Consider the following 13,398-nt stretch of genomic DNA (forward strand, 5'->3'; position numbering starts at 1 on the left):
AAAAGAAAATCATGGACTTGGAGAAGAGACTTGTGGCTGCCTGATGGGAGGGGGAGGGAGTGGGAGGGATCGGGAGCTTGGGCTTATCAGACACAACTGAGAATAGATTTGCAGGAGTTCCCGTCGTGGCGCAGTGGTTAACGAATCCGACTAGGAACCATGAGGTTGCGGGTTTGGTCCCTGCCCTTGCTCAGTGGGTTAAGGATCCGGCGTTGCCGTGAGCTGTGGTGTAGGTTGCAGACACGGCTCGGATCCCGTGTTGCTGTGGCTCTGGCGTAGGCTGATGGCTACAGCTCCGATTCGACCCCTAGCCTGGGAACCTCCATATGCCACAGGAGCGGCCCAAAGAAATAGCAAAGACAAAAAAAAAAAAAAAGAATAGATTTACAAGGAGATCCTGCTGAATAGCATTGAGAACTTTGTCTAGATACTCATGTTGCAACAGAACAAAGGGTGGGGAAAAAAATGTAATTGTAATGTATACATGTAAGGATAACTTGATCCCCTTGCTGTACAGTGGGAAAATTAAAAAAAAATTAAAAAAAAATAAAATAAAAGAAAGCATAAAAAAATTAAGTGAAATAAAAATTTAATGTCTCAGTTACACTAGCATGTCTCAAGTATTTGAGAGCCACATGTGATTAGAAACTACAGTATTGAATAGCCCATCTCTAAAAAAATGTTTAAATAGCAGTCTCACAATACACACATGTTCAATGTGATGATCATTTGAAAATCTGTCTGAAGCAGTTTGTTATTAAAAGTAAAGAACCAGCATATATTTTGAAAAATAAACCATTATTTACAGACTGTGAAAAAATATTTACAAAAACCACATTGGAAAGAAGACTGTTATCCAAAATGTACAAAGAGCTCTTCAAACTAAAAAATAAGAAACAACATAATTGAAAAAATGGTCTATGGACTTTAATGGACACCTCACCAAAGAGGATATACAGGTGGCCAATATGCATATGAAAAGATGTTCCACATTATGTCATCAGGAAAATGCAAACTGAAACAATGAGATAGCACCAGTTAAAATGGCCAAAATTACAACATTGACAACATCAAGTGCTGCTGAGGATGTGAAGCAACAGAACACTCATTCATTTCTACTGGGAATGTAAAATAGTGCTGCCCATTTGGAAGCCAGTGCGATGGTTTCTTACAGAACTAAATATTCTCGTACCCCATCATGCTTCTTGGTATTTACCCAAAGAAAGTAAAAACTATCTCCACCCAAAAACCTGCATGTGGAAGTTCCCACTGTGGTGCAATGGGATGGGCAGTGCTTTGGAGCACTGGGATGCACCTTCAATCCCTGGCCCAATACAACGGGTTAAGGATCTGGAGTTGCTACAGATGCAGATTAGGCTGCAATGGCGGGTTGGATCTGATCCCTGGCTTAGGGACTTCATATGCCTAGGGGTGGCCAAAAAAACCAAAAGGACCCCCAAACAAACAAACAAACAAACAGAAAACCCTGCATGTGGATGTTTACAGCAGATTTATTGATAATCGCTAGACCTTGGAAACCACCACAATGGCCCCAATAGTTGAATATATGAATAAACTGTAGTACCTTCAGACAATGGAATATTCTTCAGTGTTAAAAACGAAATGAACTCTTAAGCCATGAAGAAACATGGAGGAAACTTAAATGCATATTACTAAGTGAAAAAAGCCAATCTGACAAGGCTACTACACACTGTATGCTCCCAATTATATGAAAAAGCAGAACTATGGAGAGAGTAAAAATGGCAGTGGTTTGATGGGGTTGAGAGCAGGAGTGTGGGAGAGAGATGAACAGGCAAAGCACAGTGGATTCTTAAGGCAGTAAAAATACTCTGTATGATGTTATAAGGATGCACATATGTCATTATACTTTTGTCCAAATACATAGAGAATACAACATCAAGAGCGAACTCTAAAGTAAAATATGGACTTTGGGAGATTGTGATGTGCTGGTGTAGGTTCATCATTAGGAAAAAATGCACCATTCCAGTGAGTGATGTTGATAATAGGAGAGACTATGCTTGTGTCAGGGCAGGGTGTATATGAGATATCTCTGTACTTCCTCTCACGTTTTTTGTAAACTTAAAACTTCTTTAAAAACAATTGTCTTAGAACATAAGCTAAAAACCAAGCAAACAAAAAATAAAAGCCATTATTAGTTTAGAACATTGTTATCCCTGGATGAAGACTGATCATTTTTCTTTCCTATCTTTCTTTCTTTCTTTTCTTTTTTCCCCTGCTTTTTTAGGGCTTCTCCTGCAGCATATGGAAGTTCCCAGGCTAGGGGTCAAATCAGAGCCACAGCTTGGCCTACACCACAGCCACAACAATGTGGGGTCCGAGCCGTGTCTGTGACCTACACCCCGGCTCCTGGCAACACCGGATTCTTAAGCAACTGAGTGAGGCCAGGGATCAAACATGAGTCCTCATGGTTACTAGTCAGGTTTGTTACTGTTGAACCGTAATGGGAACTCCCCATTTTTATTTTCTTGTTCAATGAATATATAATAACAAAAGCCCATGGGGAAACGTACACCACCCACAGTCTATATCTCTAAGCAACAGTCCTGAGTGAGCAAACATATGTTACTGTGCCATTAACATATGCAACACTTAAAATTACTATTGTAACATGACTTTATCAATTTTTCATAGCAACTTGCTTTCCTCCAGAAAATCCTGTGGTTTACAGAAGGCTCTGTCTCAAATATTTCTGGGAAGATTTCAGGATACTGACAAATCAATTCTTTGATGCAGATACTGCTCAGTTGAATACATGGTGTAGAGATTCACCACTCTGTAATATTTTAATTTGTTTTTTTTCTTTCCTGAAATTTGGGTACATTTATGTGAATATCTCCCATCATTCTGGTACAGGGAAGGAAGTGGGGGAGGGGGCTGAAATACATAATTATTTTAGAAAAGCATCCTCAGGAATACTTCACCATGTGAGAGAAAGAAATTAGATTTTGATGGCTTGTGACCAAACCACTTCTGATTATTTTTAAGGAAAGCAACACCATTGAGCTCTGGATAAATTTAGAGCTTATGATATAGTTCAGGAATTGGATGAATTTTCTCAGTATGGGAAGTATGTTTTGGACTGGGGTCTATTTTTTTAAGGGGTCCGTGAAAAGCAACATCATCCTCTCATTGAGGTTTAATTATCATTATTAATTAAATCTACTGTCCAGATCACAGTGGATAATTGGATTTACTCTTTTTTTTTTTAAATCCATCCCAAATATTTGAAATGAGAAGCTTCGGTTACTTTGAAATGCCATTACTCATTTTGTTTTAATTGCCAGGTAATTCTTAAGATAAAACTGTTCCCCAAAGCCTCTGCAAATAACTTAATATTCAAGGTAATTCTTACATTCCTCAATTCTAACGAACCACACAATTGTAATTTTAATAAAGACTTCAGAAAAGGGAGTCAAAATTTACCCCATGATAATAAGCCTGCTCTACTCCACACTGGGATAAATATGTATGAAAATAATAGGAGGAAATTCAATGCGCCGAACACTAAATGGTCAGAACGAAAATGTTTAAAATATTTTCTTAACGGCTAAAAATAAGTTGTACTCTAAGTCCAATGACCCGTTGCCAGGGAGAACCAAAGTTGAGAAATTTCTATTAAAAACATGACTCAGAAGAAAAACTGCAGAGGCTAGTAATGGTGGAAATGATATGATATTGTTCCTAATTGGTTACTCCTAAGATCACATGTTCTGGGCATCTTTAAAAGGAAGTTATCTGGACTGAAGAGAGTCATTGCACCTTCCTGAAGGTTACGGCTTCTTTCTCACCTTGAAGAATAATCCTAGAGTGCTCACAAAATGTGTGATGCATTTGTAGGTACCTGGAAACTTGTCTCCAGTGAAAACTTTGATGATTACATGAAAGAAGTGGGTAAGGAAATACATTATGGGATAGCTGGATTTACAAGTTTTTCTCTGGGGAAGAGTAATTTATGGCTGTTTTTCACTCTGGAAGCACCAGCCAGACATGAAGTACTGCTTTTTGTATAGAGACTATAAAGTAACAACTGAGAATCACTTGTTTCTAGAAACATTCTAGACCAAAGTCACAACTAATGCTTCTTAAAGGTGAACTGATATGAAAAAGGATATAAATGAATTGTTATAATGTGCAGAAATGACAAGATTTTATTTGATTGCTAAACCTGGGTATCTTTGGCTTACTTGGCTCTTTGCTTCTTGTTCTTTCATTCCTTTTGCATATAAACTAAGCAGTAACTTGGAAATAAAACTATATTTACTTCTTAGCATGCAGTATTTTCCACTGGAAACTGAAAGCATTGTATCTGTCATCTTAATGTAATTTTTTGAGTAACATATGTTAACCAATTATTTGATTGTTTTAAGGTCAATCTATTAAAGTGTGTGGCTATCTAAGGGGAGAACAAAATCTTAATTTCAGAAAATATGTTCCTTAAAGATCTGAAGTATTTGACTAAAAATTACATGAGATGGCATAGTATTGTTGATAATGGAGGCTTTCGGGTTTTGAGACTCTGTTGACATTGTTTGTGTGTTCCCCGATAGTGACAGAAGCAAAGCAAGGGAGAGGTGAGATATCTGTCACTCTGGTAGCCACCCTCATCGTGAACAAGGTGTATCCAGGGGCTGAAAACTGGGGAGGGACTTTTTTTCACAATATCTTTAAGGGTTATGGCATACTCCCTAAATCTCAAGAGTTAAGCTTCTTCTAAACCTTATGGTGTATTTTTTTTGTCTGTAACTACTGTTTTTCTTGTTTATAGGCAAGAGGGTAATCAGGGACTTTGGCATGAATGAGACCAAGCTTTCTAAAATAACAACTAGTTGTAATTCAATAAACAAATTAACATGTACTGATACAGATATGCCAGGATCTGAGATTATTTAACTGCTGATTTTTAGAAACATTTTACACTGTTAGTATTTATATATAAATTTTAGACCATGCTGTTTTAAAATGATAAAGTGTTAATGATAATGAAAGACAAAAAGTTATGTCTTGAAATTAGCTGGTTTAATTGATTGCCTATGGTAAGCAGATATTGCCTTCATCAGCCAGATGAGGACAGAAGCAAAAAAGCGGAAAGTACGATTTTTCTCAGCTCGTCCCATCTGGAATCACACTCCACTCTGCATCCATTCACGACGCTGATTCATTCTGTCTTTGATGTCTTATTTTGTAGAAGAGCCAGGGCTTGATGAAGCAACATATTATCTTTCTACCTGTTCCCATTTTCAGACAAGGAGCTAAATCAGAGCTGCCATGGCTTGTTCTGCACAATATTCCCCTCCTTGACCCTTCTATTTCTAAACTTTGGTATCTATTAGTAGCCTTTAGTCAAAGAAGCAACTTAGATTTGTGCACATGTTTTCTTTTTTAATCCAACACATTTATGACAATCATAAATTTTGTATAACATATGCAGTGTCAGCAAGGTAGTGCTCTCTGTGATGGGCTGTAAATTATTCATCCCATGCCTGTCACACATGCAAAATACATTCCTCTTCTTTTAAATAGAAGAGTTTTCCATTTAAGTGATTGGGAATCAAAGGATTAATTTCTAAACTTACTACAACAGTAATTTCTTAAATTTTAAAGTTTTCACAATCGATGCCTAAGTCCTCATTAATATTTTCTATAATTTATTGGGAACAACCTTATCATTCTAAAGTGTAATGAATGTAGGAAATATTGTTTGGAAATGGTTTTGGGAAAATTAATCAAAATCTTCATTGCATGTAATTTGGAAAAAGCCAAGAAAACTAGACTTGGCAGAAAATGCCATGAAATGGGATTTTTGGATACCCCAACAGATTCATTTTTAATTGAGTAATTCTATATCAGGCCCCCAAAATACTACTGAGAATTCTTTCCTTGACTCAGGATTAGATCATTTTTGTTAACTAAGAATCCAAGGTCAATGTGGCCCAAGTGTGTCATGAGCTGAGTGACAAGTGGTTGCCCTCATTGTTGAGATGGCCAGTTAATTGAGAGTGTAGTGGCTTTTGAAACATATGTTCCAGGAGAATCTTTGTACATATTCTTGTTCAAAAGTAACAATGAATCTCCTAAGAAGTTGTTTCTGAAACCCTGAGGGGGAAATTTAAAGAATGGACTTACATCGTATCATGCTTCAAGTGTTCTTTAAGTATTAGCCTACTTTATTTACCTGCAGAAGATGTTTAAATAAGACATTTAAGAAACTCTCAGGAGACTTTCTCCCCCTCCCCCATTTTTTGGGGGTTTTTTTGTTTTTGTTTTTTAGTCTCACCTGTGATATGTAGAAACTCTTGGGCCTGGGACTGAACTGGTGCCACAGTGGTGACAACACCAGATTCTTAACCTGCTGAGCCACAGGGGAACTCTTGAAGTCTTTCTCCTTTTATGCACATGTGCATCCATCTACACACACACACACACACACACACACACACACACACACATACACGCATTCCTTCTTAGATAAAGATGTGAGAGAAAATTGTAAACTTGATCTTTTTCTTTTCCCAACTGTAGGAGTGGGCTTTGCCACCAGGAAGGTGGCTGGCATGGCCAAACCCAACCTGATCATCACTGTGAATGGGGATATGATCACCATTAGATCAGAAAGTACCTTTAAAAATACTGAGATTGCCTTCAAATTGGGCCAGGAATTTGATGAAGTCACTGCAGATGACAGGAAAGTCAAGGTGAGGAATAAGGAACTAGAGCAGAGTAAAATCCTGGTTCCTAAAAGACTGTTGCTTATAAGAAGCCACCATGTAAAAGGAAGAAAATCACTCCTTCATAGACCAAAGATCCCTGACTTCTAGATCTGAACCATGTTGCCTAAGATTTAGTTGTTGAATTTTACCTCTTTTTATGAAGTTGTCCTTATTATTTCAAAAAATGACTGATGTAATTTATTTTTTGTCATACCAGTATTTGAAATGAATTAACATAACGGTGGTAGAAAACGCTTATAGAAGAGTGGGGGAAAAGAGGGAAAAAAAATCACCCATAATACTACTACCTCAACATAAAATTATTATGTTATGTTCTTTCACAGTATTTTTTGTTTGTTTTTTTGTCTTTTTGCCTTTTCCAGGGCCGCTCCTGTGGCATATGGAGGTTTCCAGGCTAGTGGTCGAATCCAAGCTGTAGCCACCAGCCTTCACCAGAGCCATAGCAGAGTGGGATCCGAGCCGCCTCTGCGACCTACACCACAGCTCACGGCAATGCCTGATCCTTAACCCACTGAGCAGGGCCAGGGATCGAACCTGCAACCTCATGGTTCCTAGTCGGATTCATTAACCACTGAGCCACGATGGGAACTCCCACGGGTGTTTTTTCAAATGCATATTTGTGTACTATTATATCATGTGTAATTGTGTATGCTGTTGCTTTTGGTACTTAGTTTTTTCTCATTGAAATATTTTCTTATAATTTAGAATTATTAATGACCTCTAAATATTCCTCCAAATAAAGCTGCTCTATTTTTAAATTTTATTTTTCTCCACTATTGTAATCAATTTTTATTATGCCCGCAGAGCACCATAACCTTAGATGGAGGCGCCCTGGTACAGGTGCAGAAGTGGGATGGAAAGACAACCACCATAAACAGAAAAATAGTAGATGATAAGTTGGTGGTGGTGAGTATCTTCAAGCTACTTAGTTCTGGATTCTACTGCTAGGTCCTCTCATAATGATATATTCCACCCAGAGAAACAGATAATCACAATTGTAGTACAAAAGGTTTATTCTATTGAGACTATGGTTTCACTCAGGCAATTGCCCTTTATGCTTTTACGCTTAGCCCAGGCATACTATCCCCCAGAAGCACCACCTAACCTCTTCCAATATGAACCATTTTGTACTGTGCATTTCTAATTATGTTTCCACTCAACATATAGATTGTAAGTTTCTCTGGGGGTGGGACTTACATCTTGATCTTTCAGTCTCCCTAGCTTATTACAATATGAGGCATAGGGAGGATCCCAGGACAAATATCTTTTGAGGAATATTGTTTCCTTCCCACCATTGGAGAAGACAATTAGTAAATAACAACAACACACTAAGTGGCTTGGTCCTAAGGATTTACCAATCTTTATTTTTGTGTCTAGGAATGTATCATGAAAGGTGTCACGGCTACCAGAATTTATGAGAGAGCATAAGCCAAATTGTACAAAAGTTTGGATCGAACTCTACAACACTCTGTTGGATGTATTGTCCCGACATATGTTGTTATTTTCCACTAATTAGGAAGCAACTAATTTTCCCCCAGACTGATTTTGTTCAATATGCTTGTTGGTTAAATAAAACTTTTTAGATTTATAAGGCGATGTAATGATTTATTCATTGTGTTAGATAACTTCTTACTTATAACAGTGAAGAGACTAGAAAGATTGTATAATTTCTTTGTTTCCAGTAGAATATGATTTTTTAAATAATAATCCAAGGTGAAAAAATTAGTGTTTATGGATCTTCCATTATCTTAGGTATGAAATGATAAATATGTGCTATTACTGAATGTGAAGTCCTTCTTTAGCATAACTAGGATCAAGTAACTATCTCTCAGAGACCTAAGATAGTTTTTGTATTGTTTTTCTTTTTATGGCTGTCCTGGCAGCATATGGAAGTTGCCCGTGTTAGGGATCAAATCAGAGCTGCAGCGGCAGGCCTATACCACAGCCTCAGCAACTCTGAATCTGTGTTGCACCTGTGACCTACATTGCAGCTTGCAGCAATGCCAGGTCCTTAACCCACTGAGTGAGGCCAGGGATTGAACCTGCATCCTCATGGACACAGGTTCTTAACCTACTGAGGCACAACAGGAATTCCCCTAAGGCAGTTGTTACATGTGTGAAATAGTTCATGGTCAGCTGGCCCAAGTGCTGTCATTTCATGTATATCTGTCTTAGAATATTAACAGAGAGAGAAGTAAAGTAACAATGCGAAATGTAGAAAAAGTTTTCTAGGCTACAAGTTTTAATAAAAAATTATTGGTAAACTAAACTATTCCTGGAATACCTTGAGAGTTAAGTCTAAATAATCTAATAATACTTATTCCAGAAAAGGAATGACAGCCTTGTAATGGATAATGATGCAAATGTTCTTGTAGTGGTTTCCAAATTGCTCTTTTTTTCTTACCAGTGGAACTTTTTATTCAAGTAAGAGTGAATATGTTCTGGAACTTTCTATTCAAATAAAATCTCCATGGAATCCCAAGATATAAAACAGACAAAAATGAGAATAAGGTTTCTCAGATAGGGGTGTGTGTTCATTCTTATGTTTGTGTTTGTGTGTGTTTTTTTCCTGCACTTTGTGAAGCCTTGAAGCACCACTATAGAACACTGGAGATCCATGTACATAGACTGACATTTCTAAACCACACACATGTATTTTATAGTAAGCCAGAAAGAATGTCCTGCAACTGATACAATTCTGTTTGTGATGTTTCCTTTAAAAATAAGTTTATTGTTTATTGTTTATTTTATTTTATTTTTTTTGCTTTTTATGGCCGCATCCACAGCATATGGAAGTTCCCAAACTAGGGGTCGAATTGGAGCTGCAGGTGCAGGCCTACACCACAGCCATAGCAATGCTGGATCCCTGACCCACTGAGTGAGGCCAGGAATCAAACACATATATTCATGGATACTATTCAGATATGTTTCCACTGCACCACAGTGAGAACTCCCATAAGTTTATTATTTTTTGAATACCAACTGTATGCATAACACTAAGATGGAGAAGACAGAAAAGGTTAATTAAATTTCTGATCATAAGAATTTTCTTCCTTTCATAAAAAAAAAGACAGTTGGACTTCCACTTTAGGTTCACTCAAGGATTGGAGAACTCAAAAAGAGAATATTTGTAGGGATTGATTAAGAAAATCTTGGTAAACCAGTATTTATTAAGCACTTACTATGGTCTAGGCACTTTGCATTCTTTACCTAATTTACTATTAAAATAATACTATGAGAAGGATTTAGTATTCCCAATTATAGGTAAGAAACCTGAGTTTCAAAGTTCAAGTCTATAAATGTAGTAAGGAATAGATGTAGGAATTTGATATTCAAAAGAGCAATCCTGGCTGGGATACAGATCTAGGATCCCTCAGTATTCAAGTGGTAACAATTCATAAATGATGATGAGATCATCTCAGGAGAAGGGAGAGTTTGTAAAAAGAAAATAGTTGAAGTTGTCCAAGTGCCTGTCTCAGGAATTTCAACTCAACAAGTTCTACACTAAACTTATGGTTACTTCCCCCTTCAATCCACTCTTTTTTTTTTTTTTTTTTTAATTTTCCCACTGTACAGCAAGGGGGTCAGGTCATCCTTAGATGTATACATTGCAGTTACAGTTTTTTCCCCCACCCTTTCTTCTGTTGCGACATGAGTATCTAGACATAGTTCTCAATGCTATTCAGCAGGATCTCCTTATAAATCTATTCTAGGTTGTGTCTGATAAGCCCAAGCTCCCGATCCCTCCCACTCCCTCCCCCTCCCATCAGGCAACCACAAGTCTCTTCTCCAAGTCCATGATTTTCTTTTCTGAGGAGATGTTCATTTGTGCTGGATATTAGATTCCAGTTATAAGTGATATCATATGGTATTTGTCTTTGTCTTTCTGGCTCATTTCACTCAGTATGAGATTCTCTAGTTCCATCCATGTTGCTGCAAATGGCATGATGTCATCCTTTTTTATGGCTGAGTAGTATTCCATTGTGTATATATACCACCTCTTCCGAATCCAATCCTCTGTCGATGGACATTTGGATTGTTTCCATGTCCTGGCTATTGTGAATAGGGCTGCAATGAACATGCGGGTGCATGTGTCTCTTTTAAGTAGAGCTTTGTCCGGATAGATGCCCAAGAGTGGGACCCCTTCAATCCACTCTTAAAGCTTGCTCATTATTCTACTTTCCACATCTCGGGGAATGTCAGAATGTTTTATCCAATTGTCTATTTCGTAAATCTGAAAACCATCCTTGAAGATGACTTCTTCTTCACTCTGCAACATTTATTTTATTAAAGAATCATGTTGAATCTATTAACTTAAAAAATTTAATGGTTCTCGTTCTCATTGCTATAGCACTGTCATTTTCTCCTTTAATTATTAACAAATATCCCTCTTTGTCTTTATTCTCTCCTCTCTTCTCCAAGCCATATAGACTTGATGAATGATATTTACACCATGAAAACCTGACCTAGACACTTAATTATTAAAGCCTTTAGGTGGTTCCCATTTCATCCACAGAAGGTCAGTTCTCCTTAGCATGTCATGTAAATGTGTCTTACACATGCATTTTCTTATCTATAACTTTTTAGTTTTATCATGGCTCTTGTTCTGTCTACATTCTTTTCTTCACTTATACCAAAAGGAAAAAAAAGGAAGTCCACAGGCTAGGGGGCAAATAGGAGCTGCATACACTGGTCTATGCCACAGCCACAGCAATGCCAGGTCTGAGCCACATCTATGATCTACACCATAGTTTGTGGCAAGGCCAGATCCCTAACCCACTGAGTGAGGCCAGAAATTGAACCTGCACCAACATGGACACTAGTCAGGTTTTAACACACTGAGCCACATTGGGAACTCCCCTTAGTGTTTCTCTTTCTCTCTCTCTTTTATTTATTTATTTTTGGGGGGCTGCCCTGTGGCATATGGAGTTCCTGGGCCAGGCATCAGATCTGAGCCACAGTCTTGACTCAAGCTGTGGCAGTGGCAACACTGGATCCATAACCCTCTATGCCACACCAGAGATCAAACCTGTGGCCCAGGGTTCCCAAGATGCCACCATTCATGTTGCACCAAAGCAGGAATTCCTGTATTTTTTTTTTTTTTGGTGTGTGTGTGAATTATTCTATTTCTTCCCATCTAGAATTCCTTCCTCCCTCCTTCTAAGCCTTCTCCATACATTAATGGTACTTCTTACAAAGTGCCACTTCCAGGTATGTGTATTTGTGAATTATTTTTCAAAATGTACTATTCAAGTTTAATTCCTATTTTTGAAGTGGTATGGAAATACTGAGTAAGAAGAAAATCCAGGCAATATAAATTTACGAGAATAAACTTCTTCTTCTCTACATTTTTGCCATAATATCAAGTCTGTAGAAACACAACATATCTTCTGTGTCAATTATCTGATTTATCCTGACTGGGACCACTTTGAAGCTCCATAGTTTTTCATTGGCATTGCGTATACCCATACCCATACAGAAAAAATACAGGAGATTCTACTCTTAAAGGAAGAGCAATAGGATCAAATGGACTTCTAGGAAGGGAATATGTGGACGTAGAGTCCAAATATATCCTGAAGTATATTTGAAAAAAAACCACTTACTCCATCTTTAGAAACAGTAAGAATAAGGTGAAATAATCGGCTAGCATATTCCTTCTTTTCTCCAATTACCACCGCTATACTCATTGAGCTACAATTTTTGGTTTATAAATACTTCTTCCAAAACCAAAAAAGCATCGTTGACTTTAGTTTTTACTTGAAAATCATGCATCAACTTTGGGTAGGTGAACTAAGCTCTTGCTTAAAATAGTGCTTTTTGGAGTTCCCATCATAGCACAGGGGAAACGAATCTGACTAGGAACCATGAGTTTGTGGGTTTAATCCCTGGCCTTGCTCAGTGGGTTAAGGATCTGGTGTTGCCATCAGCTGTGGTGTAGGTCACAGATGGGGCTCAGATCTGGCGTTGCTGTAGCTCTGGCGTAGGCCAGCAGCTACAGCTCTGATTAGACCCCTAGCCTGGGAATCTCCATATGCTGTGCATGTGGCCCTATGAAGACAAAAAAATTATATATACAGTGATTTTCACCTAAGTCATTATTATGACTTGAAACATATGCCATAAGTTACTACTAATAATGAAGTACCAAAAGTTTAAGAATTGTTTTACTTTAAAAATAAATTACTAAAATTTAGTATTGTCCTATAAAATATTTTGTCATAAACCTGTTCTTTTATTTGCTTTCTTTTTTAACTCAATGAATTTTATTATATTTATAGTTGTAAAATGATCATCACAACCCAATTTTACAGCACTTCCATCCCAAAGCCCCAGCCCATCCTCCTACCCCCAATCTGTATCCTTTGGAAACCATAAATTTTTCAAAATCTGTGAGTCAGTATCTATTCTCCAAAGAAGTTCATTGTGTCCTTTTTTTAGATTCTGCATGTAAGTGGTAGCATATGATGCTGGTATCTCACTGTCCAACTTCAGTTAGCATGATAATTTCTAAGTCCATCCATGTGGCTGCAAATGCCATTATTTTTTCCTTTTAATGGCTGAGTAATATTCCATTGTGTATATGTACCTTATCTGCATACCACACCTCTGTCAATGGACATTTAGGTTG

At 37.6% G+C, this 13,398-nt stretch overlaps 1 protein-coding gene across 1 annotated transcript; it reads left to right on the plus strand.

Annotated features, from left to right (window-relative positions):
- Positions 3,791–8,600, plus strand: FABP4 (fatty acid binding protein 4, adipocyte). Its single transcript, NM_001002817.1, has 4 exons — positions 3,791–3,933; positions 6,562–6,734; positions 7,575–7,676; positions 8,148–8,600. The coding sequence occupies exons 1-4, from the start codon at positions 3,861–3,863 to the stop codon at positions 8,196–8,198; spliced, it is 399 nt and encodes a 132-aa protein (NP_001002817.1). The 5' UTR covers positions 3,791–3,860; the 3' UTR covers positions 8,199–8,600.

Source organism: Sus scrofa, chromosome 4, assembly GCF_000003025.6.
Source record: "Sus scrofa isolate TJ Tabasco breed Duroc chromosome 4, Sscrofa11.1, whole genome shotgun sequence".
Classification (NCBI taxonomy): domain Eukaryota; kingdom Metazoa; phylum Chordata; class Mammalia; order Artiodactyla; family Suidae; genus Sus; species Sus scrofa.

Bases quoted from the DNA above. Each gene is read 5' to 3' on its own strand.
- FABP4 (NM_001002817.1), top strand. From the start codon at position 3,861: ATGTGTGATGCATTTGTAGGTACCTGGAAACTTGTCTCCAGTGAAAAC. The intron at 3,934-6,561 runs GTAAGGAAATAC...TCCCAACTGTAG, and splicing joins TGATTACATGAAAGAAGTGG to GAGTGGGCTTTGCCACCAGG. The intron at 7,677-8,147 runs GTGAGTATCTTC...TTTTGTGTCTAG, and splicing joins TAGATGATAAGTTGGTGGTG to GAATGTATCATGAAAGGTGT.